The sequence below is a fragment of the Hyperoodon ampullatus genome (genome assembly GCF_949752795.1).
Source record: "Hyperoodon ampullatus genome assembly, chromosome: 14".
Taxonomy (NCBI): Eukaryota; Metazoa; Chordata; class Mammalia; order Artiodactyla; family Ziphiidae; genus Hyperoodon; species Hyperoodon ampullatus.
Genome location: NC_136927.1, coordinates 652,229 through 679,481, shown reverse-complemented (window position 1 = coordinate 679,481; position 27,253 = coordinate 652,229). Strand labels below are relative to the sequence as shown.

The window sequence follows — 27,253 nt, the reverse complement described above, 5'->3', positions numbered from 1 at the left end:
ACAGCACCCGCACGACCCGGACACCGTTACAGAGGGAACCCCATGTCGGCTCTGCCACCCCCTTTCCCTCACCGTGTTCCCACATTTGCTCTATGAACGCTAAGGAGGTCGGCAACACTACAGCAGCCAGAACCAGAAGGTCTAGCCACAAGGATGAGATGCCGACATAGAAGTAACTGTCAGTCCAGGTACCATCCTTCATGTCAAGATCATCATTTGAGAAGTATGAACTGGGCACCCTCGTGCGCAGGGCACAGCCAGGAACACAGGGAGTGGACATACAGCACCCCGCCCTCCTGCACTGTCCTGTCCAGACCCTGTCCACCTGCCCGAGCATGTCCTCTGGCTCTGCCAAGCACTCCAGTGCTCAGATTAAACAGACGAGGTACCAAGGGCTTGGAAACAAGGCGACGCATGTTTCAAGTCGAGGACTCCCAGCCTCCCTATGTGCTCCCTTAAGGCGAACAGTGATCACAGCAGTCGCGGAGCCCCAAGCCTGGAGGGGCACATCAGTCACACGATGGCCCCCAGAAGGGCCTCTGTAGCTGTGCTCTCCCCAGGGGCCCAGCAGCGAGGCCGACTCAGTCTGGCCCAGGTGTTGATCAGAGCTGGGAACATGGCCAGGCCCGGGCCCTCTGTGCTCAAGCAGGCGCACCGGGGTCCCAAGGGCCTCCTCTGCCGGTCAGCAGGGCCAAGGTTGCCCCGCAAGACCTTCCACCATGCCTGCCGCCCTCCCAAACAAAGCTGGTGTGCCACGTGCCCCCCAGAACCTGCACACTCCCGGTAAGCTGCCCCTGCGGTCACAGACTCTCACCCACAACAGAGACCAGAGAGAACGCGTCCCTGCCTCAAGCATCACCGCCTCCCACCCTGACTCCCTGGGCGCCTGGAGTCTGCGCTCCCAGGAAAAGAAGGAGCATCTGCAGGTGACCGCACAGCCCACAGGTCCAGTTCAGGACGAGGTTTCTCCTGCTTACTCCAAGTTCAAATTTATGGAATTCCAAACACTCCCAGGTACAAAAAGACCAACCACATCCAATGTAAGGTGAGAGAGGAGGAACAGAGCTAACTTTTGGTGCATCTCTTAAACTTTTAAAGGATAACTTTGAGTTCGAGGCTACAGTAGAAACAGTGCAGACACTGAGGCCTATAAGACAAGGTTGATGAAAAGAAAAGGAAATATCTAATATTTGGACGCTAACTCTTTTTCTAACTTTTAAAAGAGCAAGACTTACGTTTTTGACTCCTATCCCTCGAGTAAATCCTTGAGGCCGGGCCACGGGCAGCAGAGTACGTGGTGAGCGCGCCTTTGCGCTCGGCAAGGAGGCTGCAGTCGCTGCAGGTGTAGCCGTTGCTCCCTGCTGCTTCTACGGTCCCTGCGGCCACATTGCCGTTTCCCTGAATGGCAGCTTTATTCCCACCTGAAGTTTGCAAAAAGGAGATGGAACTTGCTTATTACAATCTGCAAACACCTAACTAAAATCTCCATCTTGAAAAACGTGGGGAAGAAAAGGAGGAAATTACCTTTAAGTTCTCCGTCATCGTCAAGACCTAAAAAACACACACATATTTTTGCTGTTGAGCTCAAATGATCAAAACAGAACAAAATACACAAACTCAAAAGTAAAGGTTACAGTGGTTAATAAATCAGCATCATGGCACTGGTCAAGATTGACTTCCTACAACACCAAGAATTAACAGCAATTTCTCCAGGTATATGCAGATGCTTGCTTTCAATTCCAGGTGAAAGTACATCTCTGGAGAAAATACCTTCCCACACACTCTGTTCTCACGCCCTCTCACACTGTCTACACACACACACCCATGCTGTGCACAGAAGAACAGGCAGGAACCTCAGCACCAGCACACTCGCCTCCTCTGCTGCCCGGGAGCTACTTTGCTAGTGAGCAAAACAGAATACGAACTCCAGGGCTTCCCAAATCAGCACATAAGATTTCTGGAACTAATCTAATCTTTGATTCTTCTCAGAAGGGCCAACCGGAACATCAAGTGGACACAAGCAGCTTTGTGGCCCCTCGAAGCCATGGGCCCTGTGGCCATCAAGTCCTCCACAGGGAGGACTGGGGTCACGCTGCTGCCCTAGTCAATCCAGGTCACAAGCCACATCGTTTCCTAGGGTCAATTCGTCTACACTAGATGCTTTCCAATGAGAGAAAAATTTCTGTCTGGAACTTGAAATCATGCTGGTGAGTTTACCAATGACTTTGCTTAAGCATCCCACAAAACTCATGCATTTAGACACACAGAGTTAATAAGACTGCCCTGACCACTCCACTCCATTTTCCACATCACGACACACGATCGGCAGCTGGAAGCAGTTTCCCTGCATTTCCGACCTCAGTCCAGAGGAAGGCCTCCAAACTTCCTGGGGCTCCTTCCCTCCAGTAAGGGGAAAAGGGGAAACCCGGCCATGACGCCCCTTCTTCCCAGAAGAACCGGAGAAATCACTGGAGATGACTCACCCCAGAAGTGGTCCACTTTGGTCTGCTCGCGGATCAGAGACTCGTCCAGCACAGGAGGCCGCAGACAAGCCGCAGCCCGCGTGGCACTGGAGCCGCTCCGGCTGACAGCCAAGGACAGGACCTTCCTCGAGGTGTGGTTGGTACTAAATGCCGGCCTGTGCGCACTGCTGCACTGTTTTGCTAGTCTAAAAAGGAAGGAGAAAGGAACAAGTCTACAGACTTTTTCTAGTAAATACAAATGATTACATTTTACCAACACAAAATCTCTGCCTGAGAATGAATATACTACTGTTAAGGCAACGTGTCCTTATGCCCTTTTTCTGCTGTAACGAGACATCTGTTAACCTAAAAAAGGAACTGTTAAGCTGGGCTCAAGAACTCCTCCTAAAATTGTACACACAAAGTAGTTCTCAGATTATTTGGGGCCTCATGACCCAAAAGTGGTTCAAACTAAAAATAACCTAAGAATAAAAATGACCTATATTTTGAAATTACATGATTTATAGATTTAGTGTCCTCCCCACCATTTAAAACAAGTAACTGCATCCACAGGCACGTTCCGCACTGTTTCTCAGTCACCAGTAAAGGCGGAACTGCGTCAAGTACAGTGAGGAGAGGCTGTCGCCAAACCCTTCCTGAACTGGATCCACCACAAGGATGGAGACAAAGCCCTTGAAGACCCTCCCCACTGAGGGAGCGAGAAGTGAGCAAAAGGCCAGGGGCAGAGACAGGAAGGCCCCCATGAGCAGGTGCACCGGGAAACCTGGTTCCAGCGTCGCCCGGGGACAGAGAACCAGCCTGTTACAGCCGTGGTTCCCATAGCAGCACCTGCATGAACACCCTAAACCAGGATATCCAAGAACCTCACTGCAAATGAACCCCAGGTGGCTGCTGGGCGTGCAGTGTGTGAGTGTGAACCACAGATGGGGAGGTGACGCCACACACACCAGCGCCCAGCCTTGCCATCAGGCCAGTGTCCCATCACCTCTCAACAGCCACCATCCCACTCCCAAGAGTGGACCATTCAGGCAGGAAACTCGTCACTCTTACATGAGTGATGTTAAAGGAAAGCTGTTACTTTTATTCTTTATCTCTAAATGGCACAAAGATCCTGTACATTTTTGCTCCTTCTTGGGCACAAATAAGTGATGGGCACGTGGAGAGTTCAGAAATCAAGTGAATAGGACAATTATAAATACAGGTAAACATCTAAACTTCACACATGTATCTGTCAGTTCACACAGATTTTATAAACAAACTTAAAGCACTAACAACACAGACACCTGCAGGGCCACATGATGACGGGCAGGGCTCCTCCCTTAACTGCTGGTGGGGCCTGCTACGCAGATGAGCTGGGAACACTTGCCCCGGACGGGAGGGGTGTCCACGTCCCTCTTTACACCAGCGCCAAACAACCCGCATACCCCAGCCCTGGTTTCAGCCTCATTCACAGTAAAGCTACGACCATGTGTGCAGTTGTGTGTGTACACACGTATCCGTAAATTCGAGAGAGTGAAGTTTTACAGACCGAAACCTCATGTGTTTGGTTTTGTTTTCGCTCACCTGGCCACTCTGTCCCCAGCAGGGCCATCCTCAGCGGCACGGGCTGTGGTGACCAGGCGCAAACTGCGGCGGGACATTCTTGGAGAATCAAATACAGGATCCAATTTGTGCTCAGTCTCGAAATCCAGAGCATCAGAAGAATAACTTGAACTAGAAGGAAAAAACCTCATCATAGATAAACACCGCTTACCACACCACTTTTAAAACAAACAAATAACAGAACATGCAACCTAGTGTGAATTTTTAAAAACAGCACATGCCAGAACTAAGAGTCTGCATGCTGCAACAAAGATCCCGCATGCCGCAACTAAGGCCTGGCATAGCCAAAATAAATAAATAAATAAAATATTTTTTTTTAAAAATGAGAGAAACAGCCATCACTATGTGAAGCCTTTCCGACAGAGCAAAAGCAAGCTGGCACCCAACTTGCTCAACAACTGATGCCCCTACATTTGCTCTGATCACAGCACATGTGAAATGAATCCCCCAGCTGCCTGGTGTTCAAGGCTACACCCGGCCCTGGGGAGCGCGTGAGGACGTGCTAAATTCACGAGACTCCCCACCTACAGGGAATGAGGTCAACATTGTTAGAAAATCATAACCATTTACTAGTAGACACTGCCTGATAAAGCAGTTAATGAGACAGTGACCACTACGTGACATTTAATCCGAGATCCCAGTAGGTCACTGAATGAATCAACGTAAGGAGAAAAGGAAAAGCCAGTGACTGAGCCACCAGCGCACTTTGCATTTAATTCATCATAAACCCAGAGACAAACTAGTACACAGAAAAGCCACTCTACTACCCTTCCACATAATTATCTTAAACCAAAACACAGATCCTTCTGTGCTGTCAGCAAGTTTTCCAAATCCAGAAACGTGAGTTGAGAACCTGTTCTGTGCCTCCTTGGGGGCGGGGATCCTACAGACAGTCCAGCAGCAGGGGCCACGACACAGTGAGGACTCCACACCTCCAGGAGGTGAGCTCACAACCCGAAAGGAAGCAGGAAGGTGAGCAAGGGAAGGAGAGGCCACGGCTGCCACAGGGAGCAAAGCAGGCCAAGAGAAGAACTGCAGCCCAAGGCACAGAAGGGGGGGCTGCAAGAGGACCTCGGTCCTGGCTTCAACCAAAGGGCCTTCGTGCGCGTGCACACTAGAGGACAGCCTGCACCCTGGAGGCCCTGGGCAGGCCCTGCTGTGGCAGAGAAGGGAGCTCCAAACCCCTCAAGCAGTTTATCCGCAGGAGGAGGTGGAGACGCTGGGGGCACGTCCAGTAGGCAGTGGGAGAACAGCCCCCGCGCAGGACAGCAGACCACTGGGCTAAGGATCTGGAAGTCCACGGTAACCAGGGGTATGAGTTAAAGTAAATGGGCTTAAGAACATTTCCGCGTTTTATTTTATACTATAAAAATATTTTCAGAATCAAATTCATCATAAACTTATCAGATATGACACTAGAAACTGTTAAATCAAACCCTCAGAAAGTTATTACAAATTGCTTCAAGTTGTCATATCCATCTGAGGCGTTACACATAACTTCAGGAAAAGGTCCTCCTCAACTTGAGAGGCTGGAGTGGGGCAAGAGAGAGGCTGCACTAACCCACACTGAGCAGCAAGGACGCTAAGCTCTACCTAATTTTAGTATAAAATATGCTTACTTTTCTTCCAAGATTATTTTTAGTATTTTACATAATTACAATTCTCGTTTAAGAAAATTGTTATTTCAAGTCAGAATCTACCACGTAAGAATGGACCAGTACCCCTCCACCATCATCCTCTTAACCTAAGTCCTGGGTTTAGAGGACGGCCATTTATGAACTTGAACATCAAGAGAGGACAGTGCAGTTCAAGTCCACTCCTAGACAAATACGCAAACGTGCAGAAGGCAAGAAGCTGACGACGCCACCCGGACCTCTGTCTCCCACCCCCACATGCCCCAGAGGCTGCAACTCAGGGGACACGACAACGCTGCCAGTCTGGACAGGGTCCTGGCTTTCCAACATAGGACCTCTAACACAACGCCCCTGCCGGCAGAAGGGTGCTCCAAATACCTGTTACTTTGATTAGAGAGGGCCCTGGGAAGAAGCCAGTATAGCAGCTGTTTGTAAGAGCAAATGAGGGAGTTCCCCGGTGGCCTAGTGGTTAGGATTCCATACTTTCACTGCCATGACCCCGGGTTCAATCCCTCGTTGGGGAACTGAGATCCCGCAAGCCACGCAGCATGGCCAAAAAAAAGAAAAAAGCAAACAACTGGGAAATGTCCATTAATAAGGGGATGATGAAATACACGAGGATACATGTACCTTATGTAATGCCGTTAGAAAACATAAAAGATCTATATATACTGTCACAGAAAGACCTCTAAGATATACTGTTAAATGAAAAAAGAAATATTCTATTATCATCCTATTCATGTTTTTAAAAATATATATAACATAAAAGCACACGGTTCAACCCGTGGTCGGGGAACTAAGATCCAGCAAGCTGTGCAGCAATGCCAAAAACAAATAAATAAATTAAATATTCAATAATAAATAAAAGCACATGTTACCAACACAGATGTGTAAGAGCACAGAAAACACCTCCAAACCGGCAACAATAGCTACCTCTGGAGCTGAAAGGAGGTAGGAACATGGGTACTTCCACTTTGAGCTGGACAGTGCTCAGCTAAACAGAAACTGCAGCAGTGTTCACAGCGGGGGAGGGAGAGGGATATAGGGAGGGGGTGGGGAGGGAGGGAGGCGGGGACCAACAGTTCTGTGCTGAGTTCAGACATGAATGTTGACAAGCGCCTCTGTCTGCACCTGAGGGGCTTTCTTGATGCGCTGGGCGCCCACCCCACGACTCCATGCGTGCTCCACCAGCTCCCGTGCTCTCCTGCCCTAGGCTGGGATCCTAAACCATCATCTGTAATAGGTTCCTATAGACAGATGCACCCAGGGCCCAGCAGAAAGATTCGAGTGTCTGATGGAGACACAGGACACCAGCACCGCCCCGAGGCAGCGCAACATCATCACTTGCCATGTTAAAGGTTACTTTATTTATTTTTAAAATAAATTTATTTTGGTTTTGGCTGCGTTGGGTCTTCATTGCTGCACGCGGGCTTTCTCTACCTGTGGTGAGCGGGGGCTACTCTTCGCTGTGGTACACGAGCTTCTCATTGCAGTTTGGCTTCTCTTGTTGTGGAGCACGGGCTCTAGGCACACGGGCTTCAGTAGTTGTGGCACACGGGCTCAGTAGTTGTGGCTCGCGGGCTCTAGGGTGCAGGCTCAGTAGTTGTAGCTCGCAGGCTCTAGAGTGCAGGCTCAGTAGTTGTGGCGCATGGGCTTAGTTGCTCCGCGGCATGTGGGATCTTCCCAGACCAGGGCTTGAACCCGTGTCCCGTGCATTGGCAGGCGGATTCTCAACCACCGCACCACCAGGGAAGCTCCTTTATTAATTTCTCTATAAAGCTGGGGTGGGGCACAAAATTTTAAACTGAGGTGTCTAATCCAGGATTAGAGAGAATTAAGTGACCAAACTAGGATATAAAAGAAGATAATAGGGGCTTCCCTGGTGGCGCAGTGGTTGAGAGTCCGCCTGCCGATGCAGGGGACACGGGTTCGTGCCCCGGTCCAGGGGGATCCCACATGCCGCGGGGCGGCTGGGCCCGTGAGCCATGGCCGCTGAGCCTGCGCGTCCGGAGCCTGTGCTCCGCAACGGGAGAGGCCACAGCAGTGAGAGGCCCACGTACCGCAGGAAAAAAAAAAAAAGAAGATAATATAGATGAAGACCCCAAATATAGAGTATAGATCTAATCCTTAAGAGTATAAGATTTTAGTTTAGTTCTCTCATCAATTATGCAGTTTTTTAAAAAATGTCTGGTATTTAGATGCACTTCTATTTATTTGTTTGTTTATTTTCGGCTGCACCACAAGGCTTGCAGCATCTTAGTTCCCCAACCAGGGATTGAGTCCTAACCATCGACTGCCAGGGAATTCCCAAGATGCTCTTTTAATTAAAAGGCTGGGGCTTCCCTGGTGGCACAGTGGTTGCGAGTCCGCCTGCCGATGCAGGGGACACGGGTTCGTGCCCCGGTCTGGGAGGGTCCCACATGCCGCGGAGCGGCTGGGCCCGTGGGCCATGGTCGCTGAGCCTGCGCGTCTGGAGCCTGTGCTCCGCAATGGGAGGGGCCGCGGCAGTGAGAGGCCCGCATACCACCAAAAAAAAAAAAGGCTGGAAAAAATCTACCTCAGCTGAAAGCTGGATGGACACCAGGCAGCAACGAGCCGTGGAGTGGGCAATGCGCCACCAGCGCTGAATTTGGCTACACCGTCAAAGGTGCAGCCGGTAACTGGGAGAGGGCATGTGGGCAAAGCAAGTCACACCCGGTGACAATTCTAAGGCTCTGTCCAAAGTCCTACCGTCCAGAGTACTGCTCTACCTGAGTACCTAACCCCAACACTGCCCCTCTGAAGTCCCAGCCTCAAACCTCACCACCCATCATTGATGACCTCTCACCACAATGGTTCTCCTGCCTCACAGGGACCCCAACTCTGACTGTTGTCACAGCTGCCCCCAGCTGTGTCCCCTGCCCTGCTGGTCTTCTGTCCCAGGGCCTGGCAATACTCTCACCTGGATAAGCTCGACTGCCCTCCCTGTACGGCTCCAGACACACTGCAAGCCCCCGGAGGGACTCCTACCAGTGAGGTCAAAGCTCTCCCCATATCCCAGCCCCGCAGGTCCCGACTGCCTAGCAACATGTGTGACAGTCACCTGCCCCAGACTCTCTTTCCTCCCCTCCTCCTACTTTGGGTTCTCAACACCCGGTATTCTGACTAGTGGTTTTAAAAATATCGTTATCTTTTAGAGATTTGCTTCAAAACAACCCACTGGGGAGGGGAGAACAAGCACTGGTAACTGTTGAAACTAAGTGAGAGGCCAAGGGGCTCATCATCACTAGTCTCCAAACTTTCACACTGTTTGGCATTTTCCATAATAGAAAAACATCTTAAAGAAATGGCATTGGGCTTCCCTGGTGGTGCAGTGGTTGAGAGTCCGCCTGCCGATGCAGGGGACGCGGGTTCGTGCCCCGGTCCGGGAAGATCCCACATGCCGCAGAGCGGCTGGGCTCGTGAGCCATGGCCATTGAGCCTGCGCGTCCGGAGCCTGTGCTCCACAACGGGAGAGGCCACAACAGTGAGAGGCCCGCGTACCGCAAAAAAAAAAAAAAAAAAGAAAAAGAAATGGCATGACCAGGATGCTGCAGGATCCTTAACGTGTTTACTGAAAGTGCTGAGGCTGCAGGCCAGCAGTGCTGGACATGGAGTGGTCAGCCAGGGGCCACCCAGGTGGTAATGAGACAGACGGTCAGAGTTGGGAGTTTAGCAGGCGGAGGGGGAGGGTCTGGAAGGACAAGGATATGAGGAGGACAATTTCGGGCCAGGCCAGGTGGCCAAGGGCTGCGGGGGGGAAAGGCTGCAGTGAAACCCAGCCTCCAGGGACCATGAGTTGCTGCTGGAGCTGGACGGTAAACAGAGGCTTCACTGAAGGGTGGGGACGCAGAGACACACAGGCAGGAGAGGGAAGGGCAGGCAAGGACAGAGCCGGCTTCAGCATGGCCACTTGAGGCCGGTCCACAGCTGGGCGTGCCCCCTCCAGACTGGGTGTCGAGTGGCTGGGACCCTCGGCAAGAGTTCTGCTCCTCGTGCTGTGGCGCCCGCCCATCACAGCTTCCTGGGTCTCTGTGGGCCCTTGGCCCCCAGGGCACCCTCGGGCTCCCATCATGACCTGCTGATGGCCAGACCAGAACTGCCGCCCACATGGCTCCTGAGCCTGAGTCTCACACACCCTCCCGCTAACTGGTGGTCCTCCTCCCGCGCCCACGCCAAACGGTGACTGTCACCCTTGCCTCCTCCTTCATCCCCTTCCTCCAGTCAAGCAAGCACAAGGCCCCCAGCGTTCCCTCCCGAACCCCTCCCTCCCCACGCCCTGCCCAGCACTGCCTCGGTCAGGGCCCCCCCAGAGTCTCACCTGAACTCCTGCCAGCCTCTGATCAGCACTGCCCCACTCTCCATCTCTGCATAACCCTGGTTCTACTCACCCTTCCTGGCTGAGACCCCCGCCCTCAAACACAGGCCCACCTCCCAGCACAGCTCAGTCCGCCTGCCTTTCCCATTTCAGTGCTCATCCACTTCCGATCCAGCTGCACGCCTCACTGGACAAGGGTTGGGTTCTCTGTAGAGACCCAGACATAGGCAACTTTTAAAAACTGTATTTAGGGCTTCCCTGGTGGCGCAGTGGTTGAGAGTCCGCCTGCCGATGCAGGGGACACGGGTTCGTGTCCCGGTCTGGGAAGATCCCACATGCCGCGGAGTGGCTGGGTCCGTGAGCCATGGCCGCTGAGCCTTGCGCATCCGGAGCCTGTGCTCCGCAACGGGAGAGGCCACAACAGTGAGAGGCCCGCGTACCACCAAAAAAAAATAAATAAATAAAAACTGTATTTAAAATGGGTTATAATAAATAAATATAAAAACAAAATAAAATGGGTTATAAAAGCTAAAAATAAATTACCAGCAACGGGAGAGGCCACAACAGTGAGAGGCCCGCGTACAGGGAAAAAAAAAAAAAAATTACCAGGAACTATTATTTTTTATGCTCCACAATACAGAATAAGGAGGAATTTTACTTGAGTTGGCCCACTCATTTTGTTCTAAAATACTACAGGACTTTTAACAAAAACAAAGCGTGTTACTACAGAAAGTGTGACATGATCTAAAATTGTGACTAAAAACTCAATCATTAAATATGAGATTTGACTAATGCTGTTAAGAGCAGTTTTCTTAAAATACCTTCCAATTTTCTTTAAGTTTCAATTACATTTTTACCCTTTAGAAGATAAGCCATTGATAAAACTGACACTAGCATTTTCCTTGTGTGCTTTAAACATCTTGCCAGGATGCAAAGGTTTTTCTATCTGCCAATCAAATCTTCACCAATCCAGGAATGTTTTCCCCTTTGGCAGTAGCCCCTAATTTTATAATACTTAAGTTTCGTCTCAATCATCCTTTCTATCAATACTTGGTAAACTAGAAAGGCAAAGAGCAAGTCAACAGCTTCTAAGACTCAAACTTCAAGGTTCAGCATCAAATCAGAATACAAATAAAAACAGAAAACTTAGTGCATTTGACAGAAGTTGTGGTCTTGAAACCGTGGACTTCATCAAAATTCTATTTATGATGGCTCCTCTCAAAGCCAAGTCACTTTCCAGGTTAGTTCTGTTCATTTTAAAATACTCAGCTATTAATATAAATCACAAAACCCCACCATAACCACACAGATGTGTTCCCAAGACCACAGCCACCTGGGTGGAGGCTAAAACAGTCATTCATTTGCAATGACTAATCACTGAGTCATCAGAAACATTCGGTTTTCAAAACAACCTCATAATTTCCAAGTCAGTTTAGCAGTTTTGTAAAACCAGAGCATAACATAAAGTTCATAGATATTTTCACTTTCAACACAGAGCAGTTGGGTGCAAGTACCATAAAGCCCCCATTAACCCAACAGCATTCAAGAACAGCACAGGCAAGACAATGTAACACGCATGCGAGCAGCTCACCTGAGTGCATACGTGTAGCCAGTGTTCTCGGGCACACACTGCGGAGGAGTGTACATGTGGAGCCGAGAAAAGTCCATGTTCACGGTCTCAAAGCATACTGCAGAAGGCGGGAAAAGCAATGCAGGCTGTTAACGGCCGGAACACCCAGAGGAGCCCTGTCTGTGGCGGCCCAATGCAGACGGACTAGAGTCACCATCAACACTTTGATTAAGCAAGGCCAGTAAAGCAGAGCTGGTTTGGATTTTTTTTTTAAGCAAAGGAGACAAGTTTTCTCATGGTTGCAAGTCCAGAACACAGTTGTCATACTTAGTTCCCTAAGATTATAAATCTACAAAAGCAACAAGGGGAAATCCTAGATCAACTGCCTTAAAATGATGTAAAGAATACAGAAAGTAACTCAGAATCCTTTCCAAAATGTACTTTTAAATTCCTGAAGGTGTCAAAATGTTCTCATTCTTCTGGAATAAATTTTCATTGTTATTAAGTAAAACAGAACTGATTCTTGTTCCATGGTCAAGAAGCACTCCCATACTTTCCTAGACAGCAAAATTTTTACAAGCAGCTCAGAATCAGAAAACTGCAGGGTGAATAAGAGATAAGCTTAAGGCACTGTTAATACTTTTATTTTTCCCCAAAGGAAAACACAGATTATTTTTAAATTAAAAAGTTCTGAGCATATTGTTTTTCATGTTGTCATCTAGATTTCTTTGGAATGACTCAAACTTTCCTCTGGCTAAAAATACACACACACACACTTCAAAAAAAACCCCACACCCTCATAGGAGTAATGTGGATCATAATCTGCTGTTGAAAGATCAAGGAAGATAAACCTAGACAAAAAATACTCAGGTATAAATGGCTGATTTCTATAAACTAAGCCAAAAATACTTAAATTCACTCCATATTCTTTGAAACAGTCCAAATTTTTTTTCCTTTTTAAAGAAGATGTTGGGGGTAGGAGTTTATTAATTTATTTATTAATTTTTGCTATGTTGGGTCTTCGTTTCTGTGCGAGGGCTTTCTCTAGTTGTGGCAAGCAGGGGCCACTCTTCATCGCGGCGCGCGGGCCTCTCACTGCTGTGGCCTCTCTTGTTGCGGAGCACAGGCTCCAGATGCGCAGGCTCAGTAGTTGTGGCTCACAGGCCTAGCTGCTCCGCAGCATGTGGGATCCTCTCAGACCAGGGCTCGAACCCGTGTCCCCTGCATTAGCAGGCAGATTCTCAACCACTGCGCCACCAGGGAAGCCCCAAATATTCTTTTAAAAAGTAAGCACCCATAGAAATAAGGAACATTGTTTATATATAAAAACTTTACCGTGCCTACTAATTTCGACATTGCTCAGTTCCTCTCAGGGACCTGGCCCGTCAGCCCAGGTAGAACACACACTCAACAAGTACAATTCATTCTATTAATAGACACGTAAACCTCTTGCTGCAAATAAACTTACCTTCAAGTACGAGTCCATGTATTTGTTCAGTACCTGTTCACTTGCCTCGAGCTCCCCTCTGTCTCCTCCACCAGCACTGGAGCCCAGGTTCAAGGGCACAGAGACTGAGGAACAGCACACGAGGGCAGCCTCAAGGCTCAGGCCTCCTCCCAGCTCCCCCGCAGAACAGAGCCACACCCAGCAGCAGTGTTATAATGGCTTCTGACTGCGCTGTGGGTAGCAATGACTTACTAAGCAACCATAACAATACTAATACCCCGTAACTGCTCTCATCCTCTAGAGAAGATAACTGATTTTTACTTCCTAACTTTACTCCCAAAGTGATCTTTCACTTTCATGTTTTACTACACCCACATTACCAACCCCAAGTTAAAGCAGTTCTAACTGCTGCTAATTTCTACCAACTTCCCTACAACTCGTATTCAAGAATTTAAGACGGGGGCTTCTCTGGTGGTGCAGTGGTTAAGAATCTGCCTGCCAACGCAAGGGACACGGGTTCGATCCCTGGGCCAGGAAGATCCCACATGGCGTGGAGCAACTAAGCCCATGCGCCACAACTACTGAGCCTGCCCTCTAGAGCCCACGAGCCACAACTACTGAAGCCCGCGCACCTAGAGCCCGTGCTCCGCAACAGGAGAAGCCACCGCAGTGAGAAGTCTGCGCACTGCAACAAAGAGTAGCTCCCACTCACCACAACTAGAGGAAGCCTGTGCACAGCAATGAAGACCCAACGCAGCCAAAAATAAACAAATAAATAAATTTATTTTAAAAAAAAAGAATTCAAGATGTCCTTAGTGAACTGAGTATTTGGACCGGCTTACAGAAACTGGTTTAGTGTTATAAACAAGTGAATGGCAGGTGCCTGAAAGTAGCATTTAATTTAAACGTCATGACTATGACATGGAAACACTAGAGGGTCCAGCTAAGAACAGGGACTGACCCCCTACAGATCTGGGCTCTGATCCCAGCTCTGCCCACTAGCTGACTGACTGCCCTGAGGCCAGCTCCTCGCACAAAGGAAGTTCCATCTGTGAAGCAGGATGGCAGCAGCGCTACTGGCAAGGCCGATGAAGGGATCCAAGGAGGTCCAGCCCATGACTCAGCACAGAAGGAGCAGTTAGAGCCTGGTGAGGAGGACATATGCAAGAACTAACAGCCTTTTTATTTTATTTGCATGTATGTATGTATGTATGTATTGGCACTGTTGGGTCCTCCTTGCTGTGCGCAGGCTTCCTCTAGTTGCGGTGAGAGGGGGCTACTCTTTGTTGCAGTGCACAGGCTTCTCACTGCGGTGGCTTCTCTTGTTGCGGAGCACGGGCTCCAGGCACACGGGCTCAGGAGGTGTGGCTCGTGGGCTCTAGAGCACAGGCTCAGTAGTTGTGGCACATGGGCTTAGTTGCTCCGCAGCATGTGGGATCTTCCTGGAGCAGGGCTTGAACCCGTGTCCCCTGAATTGGCAGGCAGATTCTTAACCACTGTGCCACCAGGGAAGTCCCATGCAATGTTATTTTTTTTTTTTTTTTTGCGGTACGCGGGCCTCTCACTGTTGTGGCCTCTCCCGTTGCGGAGCACAGGCTCCGGACGCGCAGGCCCAGCGGCCATGGCTCACAGGCCCAGCCGCTCCGCGGCATGTGGGATCTTCCCGGACCAGGGCAAGAACCCGTGTCCCCTGCATCGGCAGGCGGACTCTCAACCACTGCGCCACCAGGGAAGCCCCAATGTGTTTTTTTTAGTGCTTTCTTTTTTTTGGACATCTTTACCTCATACTTTTTTTTTTTTTTAACTTATTTTTGGCTGCGTTGGGTCTCTGTTGCTGCGCACGGGCTTTCTCTAGTTGCCGTAAGTGATGGCTACTCTTCGTTGCAGTGTGCATGCTTCTCATTGCGGTGGCTTCTCTTGTTGCGAAGCACGGGCTCTAGCATGCAGGCTTCAGTAGTTGTGACACGCAGGCTCAGTAGGTGTGGCTCACAGACTTAGTTGCTCCGCGGCATGTGGGATCTTCCCAAACCAGGGCTCAAACCCGTGTCCCCTGCATTGGCAGGTGGATTCTTAACCACTGCGCCAGGAGGGAAGTCCTAATGCTTTCTAATTTTTTAAAATTGAAGTAGAGTTGATTTACAAGACTTCAGGTGTACGGCAAAGTGATTCAGTTATATATACATATGAACATATATATACACATATATATTTTTTTTTCACTCGTTTCTGTTATAGGTTATTACAAGATATTGAATATATTGATAGTTCCCTATGCTATACAAAGGTCCCTGCTGTTTATCTATTACAGCCTTTTTACTTTTAAAAGTTACATCAATATGTTCTCAACGTTTTCATCTACCTAAAAGAGAGGTTAATTTCTAATGCATAACAAACGGTGTTTTCAAAAGCTGTCAGAGGCACAGCGGACCACACCATTCAACCTGGTTCTCCCAACCGATGAGACAGATAAAGCTGTGTGACACCACCCTAGTTGGGTTTAATGTAGACCTTATACCACAATTTAAAAAGAAATTTAATTTCTTGTCTCTGAAATAAAATTCTATCAAAGAACCAAATGCAGCTACTGGCCATCACAAGCCTATCACAAGCAAGATAGGATTACAGAAGAGTGACCACGTAAAAGTCCTGCGGGTGACAACACAGAGACACGAGCTGAGTGGCAGGCACAGTGGTAGACTTTTGGCTAAATGTTTTATGAGAGGAGCTTCAAACGTAATAAAATGCCCAAAGACAACACCATCAAGAGAGCACCAGTGTGGACACACACAACTCTAGGAAGAGCAGGCCATGCGGCTCTGGAGGAAAGGCAGACAGGATACAGGGCAGGGAGGCCATGGCCCGTCACAGTCAGAGCTCAGTGGCTATGACAGTGGAAGGAAAGGGAGCATGCCATTGGATGCCCTTACTTTTTCCCTACTCATTCTGATTTCGCTCCTGTAACCACGTGAACTTTATGTTCCGTTCTCTGGTGAAACACATGTACGTATAAAACTATACAACTATACGCAGAACCCTGCCCCTGCTTAATCAGACTCGTGGCCCAGGTAAATGTTGTTCTGGCCAGTACTTCCTCCACAGCCCAGAAGACCACCTCTCCAAGCAGACCCTCCAAAAGCAGCAGCAGAGGCCACACCAAGCCTGACTCAGTAATGAGTTAGGGGGTGATGACCAGCGCTCTCTCCTGCATTTACTGTGGACCGCATTACAGAGTGTGATCATGTATCTTATTAGAATGTATTTTGCTGCTTCTTTCCATACCCGGCTTGCCCTCCGTCAACCCTGCTGCCTCAATCTTTCTCCCTGGACAGATCATGATACAGATTCAGAACACTTTAAAATTCATCTTTAGTTCCTTTCATAAAATGTGAGCATTAGATAAAATTATAGAATAAAATAAAGTAAAAAAGAGAGAATTAAATGAAATAATGTCTGTAAAGCAGTGCCTGACACATGACAAACACTCAAAAAGTTAGCTTTAATTAGTTTGTGGAATAAACTTATATAGCCTGTTTTAAAATTTAAAAAAAAAAGGATTTTTTTGCCTTCTGAGTTGACAATCCCTGAGATGGAACACTCACTCAGCCCCAACCTAAATAAACGACGAAGTCCAGCGGCAACTCAGACGGCTCCTGGGGCCAGCAGGCTAGAACACCAGCTCCGGTCTCTCTCAGCTCATCAGGACCCCTAGCAGCAAAAGTGCAACTGTGATACCAGTTCTCCCGCTAACAGTGCTTGGCATGTTCACAATGCCGTTCCCAGTCTCCCCTTACATCACTGCTACTTCAAGCCTGCGTGTAACATTAGAGCCTTCCTACTTGCAGCATGGCCTAAAGGCGGCCTCAGCCTGTGACTCAAGGGAGATCTGATTTGCATTTATAATCTGAGCAGTATTGAAAGAGCAAGTGAAAAAATGGATTGAAAATGTTTTCAACGGCATCAGAAAATCTTGGAATGAATACAAAGTCAACATGTTGTAAACACGTTTGTTTACAGAGAGGTGCCCTGTGCAGGCTCCACTGTCCTCATTTCTCTAGACTCTTCCTGGCCACTCCCTTCTCCCGAAAGTGTTACGACTGGGATGACCTCCTCACAGGCCACGTGCCCCATGAGTGTCCCGGACATGGGAGGGAGGGACTGCACAGCGGAGCTGGAGCCGGGGCTCACACCAGGCACCCCCCCCCCTCCAGGCCCAGTGGGTTAACATGGGGGGAGGGAGAGGGCGCTCAGGGGAGCCTCCCCATGTCCCCGGAAAACAGTGCTCTTTAACAGCTTTCGATTGCAGCTGCCAGTCCCAAGACGGAAAAGTGCTCACCTCAGGAAATGGTGGGCCAAGAGCGACATCTTCCAGTGGAAAAGGAAGTGCTATCGTCATAAATCACCCCGGTGTCTCCCTCCTGTCTCGCTTTCACTAGTGGCTAAGCACACATAAGCCGGCAAGCACAGCCAAAAGAAGAGGTCCTCTGTCTAGGGAGCAAACTTTGGTTTCAAACCTAAGAAATTAAATAAGTATCTTTACACACATGAAGATGCTAGCAGGGTTTTAAAATCTGAGTTAAGATGCTTCATGAGTTACACTTGGGTTTCTCCTTTAATACCCTTTACCTTGCCTAGTACACACTATGTGTAACATCTGCATCATATGGTAGAAATGAAATATAAAGCTCAATTTTTGGTCTTGAATGCTTTGGTCAAAAATGGATTTTAGTTCAACCACCACATATAATTTGAATCTCTACTATTTAGAACATCTGTACTAATCTAGTAACAATCTAGAAAACATGTCTGAAAAATATCAAAAATTACAAGTCACACAAGGTTGAAAACAGAGCTTGCAGCAAATGGCAAAACCAAAGAAAGAAAATAAAACTGTTAACGGTCCTGAAATAAACTAGCACAAAATATTTTCTTAGGAAAAGCTATCAGTTCTAAAATAAAACTAGAAAAAGACAAACTTTAAAAATGGTGAGCAGCATTTCTTCTCATAATTATAAACCACAAGCATCGTCACCTAGTAAATAATTATTTTTTATTAAACCATGTATAAGGCAACCAGAATTTGCTCTGAAAGCACTATGTTTATGAAGACGAGCATGTTACAAATCAAGCTTTCTATGAACTGATGGGGTCGCTGACCAAGTAGGCTGAGACTAGAAGCGAGTCCGGCTGACACAGGCTAACACGGCTTCCCCGGCAGAAATACTCAGGAGCAACCTGCACAGACCAACCTCGTTAGCCCCATCCAAATCCACCATCAGCACTGCAACCCGTCCACAGAAAGCACAGCAGTCCAAGGGGACAGCTCCAGGCAGCACCCTCCTCCCCACTCTGGGCGCAGCTCCAGACACTGCCATCTGCCACAGAGCCGTCTCCGAGGGCCCCCGGAGCTGACAGCACAGGCCCACGGGGGCCCCTCAGGGCCTTGCACCCGCAAACGCAGTCCAGCTCCACCCCTGCCAACTCTTCATCACCCAGGGCTTGGTTTTCAATGCGCACCTGCGCAATCAGGTGTTCCATTGTTACATGCCTTGTAGAGAATTTTAAAACTAAAATTCAGAGGTGCCCTTTAAAATTTAGTATCAATATTAAATCTTTTTTTTTTTGGCTTTGCTATGTGGCATGCGGGATCTTAGTTCCCTGACCAGGGATTGAACTCATGCCCTCTTCAGTGGAAGCACGGAGTCTTAACCACTGCACCACCAGGGAAGCCCAGAGTACTAAACCTTAACATAATTACTCTGCTCAGACTTAATCCTGTTAAAACTGCATAACGGAGAGACTAAAAAAATTAAGTTATTTTTCCTACAGATTAAAAAAATCATAAAATGGGTTAGAAATGATTGTTTTCCAAATATCATGTTCAGTGTAATTACTTCCACAACATAACAAACAGGAATAAGCCTCACATACCTGTTTTCATTTTAAGGAAGCAAAACATTGTTAGTTTATGCAAAACTATGATCTATACTAAGTGAGAGTCCTTAAAAATGAACTCGTTATTTAAAACTGCAAATGAGAAACAAATGACTATAACCTAAAAATATTTGAAAGACCTTTACAGAATGCTATACATGTTATATATATATACTTGAATATATTTTTAAAACTTCAGGAAAAATACTACACTAAACTTAATGGTAAAATTACAGAGAATGGGATTTCTACTTTTCACTTACCCCCTCGGGTACTATTCAACATTTTTTAAAGAGTAGGTTTTGTTAACTGGGAAAAGAATTTGAAAAAGAATAGATACATGCATATGAATAACTGAATCACTTTGCTGTACACCTGAAACTAACACAACACTGTTAATCAACTATACTCCAATATAAAATAAAAAGTAAAAAAAAAAAGAGTAGGTTTTGGTCTTATAATTTAAACAGTTAACTCAGTAACTATTATTTAAAAAAAAAAAAAAAAAAAAGGCCTTCATTGTGAAGCAGTGCGGGGCAGCCAGACCTGCAGGGTTCTTACTCAGCTGTTAGAACCCTTGGTACCATTACTCACTCTACGTGGCACCTGACTCTCAGTGTTGCTGCAGGATTCAACCGGTTACCACACCTAACCCGCTCAGCGCTTCCTGGCACAAGGATGAAAACACTCAACAGGAGTTAGTTATTTTCTGCAGCAACTAGGTACTGACAGTTTCTAGCCAAGATCCAATGTTTCTTTTTTCTTTTTTTTTTCTTTCTTGTCACAGGGAGACACGTCAGAGGAGCGGGGGCTTTCTCAGTTTCCTTTTTTTTGGAAATGAAACAGGAAAAGATGCAGGCTAGATGGGTCTGTTTACCTAATAGCTGAGTTTTAGGGAAAATAATTCCTTCTACGTGAAGATGCAGTATCACACGCTTACATCTCCCAATGATATGTGCTCCCAATCTTTTAAATAAAAGCTGCATTTCCTCTTACAGTGAAATTTGTTTCAGTGTTTCAGCAAAAGCCAATTTACTTTATGCATGTTACTGTAAAGGGTCTTTCTTCTTAGAATACAGAAAACATGAACCACACGGTTTTATGTATTGCTTCAAACCTAGAGTGCTCTGAATTTTCTTACAACTGGTACAGTTAGAAGAGCTACGCACGGCTCTTCCACTGGAAAGAGCTCAGCGACAGCGAGTGACAGCGAGTGCCTTCTGGCAGCAATGCTGGGTGGTGCTTCTGGGACCCCTAACCTGACAGCGCTCCTCCCAACACCGGAAGTGGTCAACTCTGCAGGGCCACTCTGACAGGCGAAGGCCAGCCCTGTATCTCAACCTACTGGAGGTTTGTCTTTTTCTCACTGTTTTATAGGACATCAACCGTAGTTATGTCACACACGCCTGGGATGGCCCCCATCTGTTACTGAACAAACTTGTGGTGACTTGGGCTGCAACAGTCAGTCCTTCCCTGTCCTGCTTAGAAAGGCCTTCCTAGGGACTTCCCTGGTGGCCCAGTGGTTAAGAATCCGCCTGCCAATGCAGGGGACTCGATCCCTGGTCCGGGAAGATCCCACATGCCGCGGAGCAACTAAGCCCGTGCGTCACAACTACTGAGCCTGCACTCTAGAGCCCGCGTGCCTAGAGCCCGTGCTCCACAACAAGAGAAGCCACCGCAATGAGAAGCTCATGCACCGCAACAAAGAGTAGACGCCGCTCACTGAAACTAGAGAAAGCCTGTGTGCAGCAACGAAGACCTAATGCAGCCAAAAATAAATAAAATAATAAAATAAATTTAAAAAAATAATAAATTCCCTTGATAATATGTGGATTTAAAGTTTCTGTTAAAAAAAAAAGAATCAAAACAATGCAAAATTAAAAAGAAAAAAAGCAAGGCCTTCCTAATCCAAGAACACATGAATAGTGTATCATGGATTCTACTACTCTTACTGACTTGACTTTCACATTTCCCACCATTTTTAATTCATCGAATCCATTTGCAATTCCTCTGTATACACTGAGGTAGGCATCTGATTTTACTTCTCGTGGAACATTTCTGCAAGTCACCCACAAGTAGCTAAATTCAATACGTCCAACTGCTCCCCCGACTTCAGAACAGCAGCGCCCTCCCTCCAGCTGGTCCCCTGCTGCACCATCTCTGGCTGGCTTCCTGTGAGGGAGCGCCCTTAATTCCCCTGTCTCCAGTCTTGCCTCAAACCAGAAAACTGCCAGAACAGTCCACCTAAAAAGAGACCTGACCATCTCCCTCCCTTCAGATCCCACCACGGCTTCCCAGAACCTGCAAGTAAACCCTCTGTCCAACACCCCACTTCTCTGTCTCCCACCACCCATATCGCAGCTTCACTGAGAACCTGGCCTCAGGTAACCCTCTCCCCCCACCCCATTTACATACTGCTCCTGTGCTCTCTCCTTGTCTGGGATGCCCTCCTGATTCCTGATTCCCCAATCCCTTGTTCTCTTTCCACCCCAATCACTCCCAGCTAACTTCTACTCATCCTTAGGCTATACCTGAGATACCACCTCCAGGAAGCGCTCCTGGATGCCCCCAACCCACATATCCAAGTTAGGTGCCACTTTTAGTGCTCCCTGGCATTTACCACTTAACAGAAATTGTAGTATTTGTTTATTAAAGAGTCTTTCTCTCCAACTAGACCATGAACTCGCTGAGGGTAGGCGCTAACCCTGACTTGCAGAACCAATGAACATCTCACAGGTGCCCAGAGAAATGGGAGAACTCATTGCCATCATGTTGCTTTGCCTTAAAACCCGAAAATATTCTTGGGTTCCCCTCATCCCTCTGTCGCTCCACGTCTGACAATGTCCTGGAAAAACCACGCCCCAAGTGCCAGATGAATTCGTGACGATCAATGAGGGCCCCACGTATGTGGCCTCCTTACTCCTTCTAATGAATCTGAAGCACTTCTGACGTTTCCTCATCTAAACAGAACAGTGGCATCCACTCTGTTTCATTTCCAACTATAATTGGGAACAATAAGAAATAACAATTACAGGATTTTATTTCTACTATAAATGTAAACAGTTAACCCACACCATTTCTGAGATCACCCTTTAATGCTGTCCTCCCACATGTGAAGTACTTGGCTAAAAGTGAGCACTCTCCAGTACTAAAAAGGTTTGAAGCATAAATAGCAAGTAAAGAAACCTTTAAATTGACGTTTTTCATATTCTACATATAGTTCCCATCTTCCAATGATGTTAAATAAAGATCAAACAAAGCAAGTAGAATGACTTAAGACCAAAGCAACTAGGCAAAGCACTGCTTTGTTTTCAAGCCATACATGCCCCTGGGGAGCCCCTCATGCCCCAATGGGAATCACTGATCTACACTTGATCACTCTCACACTACTGAAGTCTGGCACCTGCAGTTTTATTCCGCACAAATGTCGAAAACCGTCCGTCACATGGTTCTTAGTTCCTCAACTAAAATTCGCAGCCAGTGACCATTCACTGAATGCCCCTATGCAACTAAATGAAAAACAAAGCACCCAACTAACAAGCACTATTACAGATATAATTCAAACTACAAAACTGACTAATGAATCACACAAGTCACTTAATGAAGTAGAGTCAATTACAACATGTGATTATAATAAATAGCATGTTATAAACAGCAACATCATGGTCTGTACTTTTCTTCTATCAATCCTAAGTTTATTTTGGCCCAAAGGAAGTAAACAGTTTCAAATGCAGCAGGCCTAGTCTCTTCAAACTGGAAATTGAGTGGGCTAAGCTGTCCAAAAATAGCAATGAGTTCCAAATTTAGGAAGAAGAGGAGGAAGAAAATGAAGGTGTTTTCAGGCAATGAAATAATACTGCAACCTTCCTGCAGGTGGCATTGAGTATAACTACCCAACAAAATATTCACAGCAACACCACTTGTGCTTGGCTGGCATCACTGTCTTGTTCCCACTGCCCTGCAAACCCCAATGTGGGTGCTCAAATTTGGGACGTGCTCAGGACACTTAGCCTGAATCAGCAGTGGGCCCTACGAAATGCCCTGCAATTCCCTGGGCTCTCATCTCACCTTGAAATACTGAGGTAAGGGCAGGTGCTGCAATGCTGAAGGATGGTTTCATCCTATCACCACCTCTACCAAAAGTGCCTGGCATTTATTGAAAGGGAGAAAAAACAAAAGCAAGAAACTCAAAAACTAGAAAGCAAACGGATGAATGAAAACTGACTTAGGCCAGAAAAAGCTGATAAGCCTGCAATGAGGAACACTTAGAAATAACCCAATTTTCATCACAGAACCCCAAAGGCTTAAGATAGTGACACCTGTGAACATTTGGGAGTAAGGACGTAGAGTGGAATCAAAATACAGGACAAGTCAAATGATGAAAGTCTGTCTAAGAAGCAGTTAGGCAAAACCACGTGATCATCTCAACTGGTACAGGAAAAGCACCTGTTAAAATCCAACTCTTTCATGACAAAAACATTCAACAAACTAGAAATAGAAGAGAACTTCCTCAATCAGGCAAGGGCATTTACTAAAACCCACAGCTAACACCACAGTCAATGGTGAAAAGCTGAAAGCTTTCCCCTAAAATCAGAAACAAAACAAAGACATTGTTTTCACCACTGCTATTCAAGATTGCACTGGAATTCTAGCCAGAGCAATTAGGCAAGAAAAAGAAATAGATGGCATCCCAACTGGAAAGGAAGGACTTCCCTGGTGGCACAGTGGTTAAGAATCCGCCTGCCAATGCAGGGGACATGTGTTCGAGCCCTGGTCCGGGAAGATCCCACATGCCACGGAGCAACTAAGCCCGTGTGCCGTAACTACTGAGCCTGCGCTCTAGAGCCCGTGAGCCACTACTGAGCCCATGTGCCACAACTACTGAAGCCCACGCACTGCAACAAAGAGTAGCCCCCGCTCACCACAACTAGAGAAAGCCTGCATGCAGCAACGAAGACCCAATGCAGCCAAAAAAAAAAAAAGAAAAAACAAACTGGGAAAGGAAGAAGTAAAACTACCTCTATTCACAGATGACATGATCTCATATACAAAAAATGCTAAAGAAGTCACAAAAAACTATTAGAACTAAGATCAACACACAAAAATAAGTTGAATTTCTATTTTATTTCTATTTACTAGCAATGAACAATCTAAAAATGAAATTAAGAAAACAATTCCTCCGACTTCCCTGGTGGTGCAGTGGTTAAGAATCTGCCTGCCAATTCAGAGGAGACGGGAAGATCCACATGCCACGGAGCAACTAAGCCCGTGAGCCACAACTACTGAGCCTGCGTGCCACAAATACTGAGCCAAAATAAATAAATATTTATTTATTTAAAAATATTTATATATTTATTTATAAATATTTATTTTAAAATAAATAAATATTTAAATATTTTTAAAAAGAACATAGAGATTTACCTTCACAACCTTGGATTTAGCAACAGTTTCTTAGATATGACACCAAAAGCATGAGCAACAAAAGAGAAAGTAGATAAATTTGCCTTCATCAAAATTAAAACTTTTGTGCATCAAAGGACACTATCAACAGAGTGAAGAGACAGCCCAAATAATGAAAGAAAGTACACACAAATCACGTATCTGATAAGGGTGTAGTATTAGGAGACATAAAGAACTCTTACAACTCAACGAAAAGACAAACAACCCAATTAAAAAATGGACGATGGACTGGAATGGACATTTCTCCAAAGATATATAAATGGCCAACAAGTACATAAAAAGTTGCTCAACATCATCAGTCATTAAAGAAATGCAAATCAAAATCAAAATGAGACACCATCTCACAACCACTAGGATGGCCATAATAAAACGAAATGGAAAATAAGTGTTGGAGAGGATATGGAGAAATCGGGACCCTCTCACACTGTTGGTGGGAATGTAAAACGGTGCAGCTACTGTGGAAAACAGTTTGGTGGTTCCTCTATAAGTTAAACATAGAATTACCACATGACCCAGCAATTCCACTCCTAGTCATCAAGATATACCGCAAGAATGAAAACAGGTGCTCAAACAAAAACTTGTATACAAATGTTCACAGCAGCATTACTCATAATAGGCAAAAAGTGGAAACAACTCAAATGTCCATTAACAGATGAATGGATAAGCAAATTGGGATATAGTCATACAATGGAATATTATTCAGTTGTAAAGAAAAATGAAGTTCTGACACACACTACAACATGGATAAACCTTGAAAACATTATGCTAAGTGAAAGAAGTCAACACAAAAGGCCACATACTGTATGAATCCATTTACATAGAAAATCCACAACAGGCACATTCACAGAGACAGAAGAAAGACTAGTTGTTGCCAGAGGCTAGGAGCAGCGGATAATGGGGAGCGACTGATAATGGGTACAGGGTTTCCATTCAGGGTGATAAAAAAAGTTGTGCAACTAGATAGTGGGGATGGTTGCACAGCACTGTGAACATACTTAATGCCAAGGAACAGTACAGGTTAAAAACATAAATTTTATATTGTGTGTTTTTACCACAATTAAAAAGAAAGCAGTTGGCTACTCTGCATGGATCCCCTTCCGGCCTCCCCCGAACAAAGAGTGGGGCATAAAGCCAAGGGCCCTCTAGACCAGAGGGGAAGAGGCATAGCTGAGTTCTAGAATGCCTTCCTGTAAAGGGGGATAAGTGAGCACTTCCTTGCTGATCTGTGGAGGCCACAGCCCCACTCTTCTACCTGACTTCTAAAACGAGGCAGGAGGCTGGAAACCCCGCCTTTGGGAATCTAACAAGTCCAGTAAAAGGACCTAAAGACAATGACACTGAGCGTCCCTCGAGGTAACCCCACCCGTCTTCCTAGCCAACAGTGACAGGACCAGCGCAGGAGCAGAGAACTTCCGAAGGGCTGGGCGGGGTCCCGCTCTCAGCTCTGCGAGTTCAATCAAGATCACCTGACGTTTCAGGACAGGCGGACTCAAGCCAGCGAACACTTAGGCCACGGACGGAGACTGCGACGCCACGGCATTCAGAAACAAGAACATGTTACTAAATTTTAGAGGAAAAACAATAACCACCAAAAACCTCTGGAAAATTTTAAATTTGATGGCCCAAATAAAACGCTCAACACTTGAGTTAGAAAACTGAAGAATCTAGAAAGTCGAACAAGAAGACAAAGCTGGAAAGTGGGAGAGAAAGCTGAAAAAATAGAAAACCGGTCCAAGAGGTCCAGTGCCCCAATACAGTAGCATTTCCAAAACACACAGAAAAAAGATTAAGAAAAAAGAGAGAATTGTCAAACCAAATAAACTGAGAAAATTCCCCAGAACTACCTAACCGTCCCGCGTTTCCAGACTTAAGAGGAACTCTGAAGCGTCCAGCGAAATGGACGAAAATAGACCCGAACCGCTCACGTTTCCGAGCTGGGAGGGCGGAGCGAGGGAACGGGTCGTGCAACGGAGGACCTGGCACAGGACCCGGCACCGAGCTGGACCCGCCCGACGTCAGCGGCCTCCGCGGGCAGCGACCGGCACGCGCGACCCCCGGGCAGAGCGCCGAGCCCGGGCATGCGAGCCGGGCAGCCGGCGTGGTGTGCGACGTCCCGGGGCCGCGCCGGGTGCCGGCAGGAGGGGGTCGGCGGGCCGGGGAGGAGGCGCCGTGGTGGGGGGAGGGGAGCTGACGGGGGCGCGCCCGGGTTGGGGAGGGGGCGCGGGGGCGCTGAAGGACCTGGTGAAGCAGAGGGCGCCTGGGGGCAGCGGACTGAGGAGGAGCGGGCTGAGGGGGAGGGGACTGAGGCGCCGGGGCGGCGACGCCAGGCTGAGAGGGGGGCGCGGGGGCAGCGGGGCTGAAGCGCCGCGGCCGTTGGCAGCCCTAACGGGGACCGCAGCTCGCCCCCACCCGCGCCCGCCACGAGGGACGCCCGGGCCCCGGCCCCACTCCGCCCGGACCCCCGCCCCGACCCCCGGCTGCAGCTCACCTGACTCCCGCCGCCGCCGCCGCCGCCGCCCCCCCAGCAGCCTCTGCCTGAGGCCTCGTCTGCACCGCCCAGGCCCCGCAGACCGTGCCTCTGCCAGCCAATCGCGCGCCTCGCCTGGGAGAAACGCGGACGTCCACCAATCACGGGCGCGCCACTCGAAGCTCCTCGGCCAATGCGGAGGCGGCCTACCTAGGCGCCCAGCCAATCGAGAACTGTTGCCGAGCCGTGGGGCGGGGAAATGGGCGGGGCTCAGAGGCGGTGCGCGGCGCGGAGGGGGTGGGGCGAGAGAGCCGGGAGGAGGG

The 27,253-nt window shown here is 47.6% G+C and overlaps 1 protein-coding gene across 1 annotated transcript in view; it reads right to left on the bottom strand.

The window, feature by feature from the left end:
- SUN1 (Sad1 and UNC84 domain containing 1) overlaps positions 1-26,979 on the bottom strand; it is a 52,815-nt gene extending 25,836 nt beyond the window's left edge. The window contains exons 1-6 of the mRNA XM_079718817.1: positions 26,952-26,979; positions 11,647-11,743; positions 4,047-4,196; positions 2,484-2,668; positions 1,525-1,551; positions 1,236-1,421 (exon numbers count right to left, since the gene is read on the bottom strand). Coding sequence (XP_079574943.1) covers positions 1,236-1,421; positions 1,525-1,551; positions 2,484-2,668; positions 4,047-4,196; positions 11,647-11,723 — 625 coding nt within the window. The 5' untranslated portion in view covers positions 11,724-11,743; positions 26,952-26,979. The remainder of the gene's footprint in view (positions 1-1,235; positions 1,422-1,524; positions 1,552-2,483; positions 2,669-4,046; positions 4,197-11,646; positions 11,744-26,951) is intronic.
- Positions 26,980-27,253: the final 274 nt, after the last annotated feature.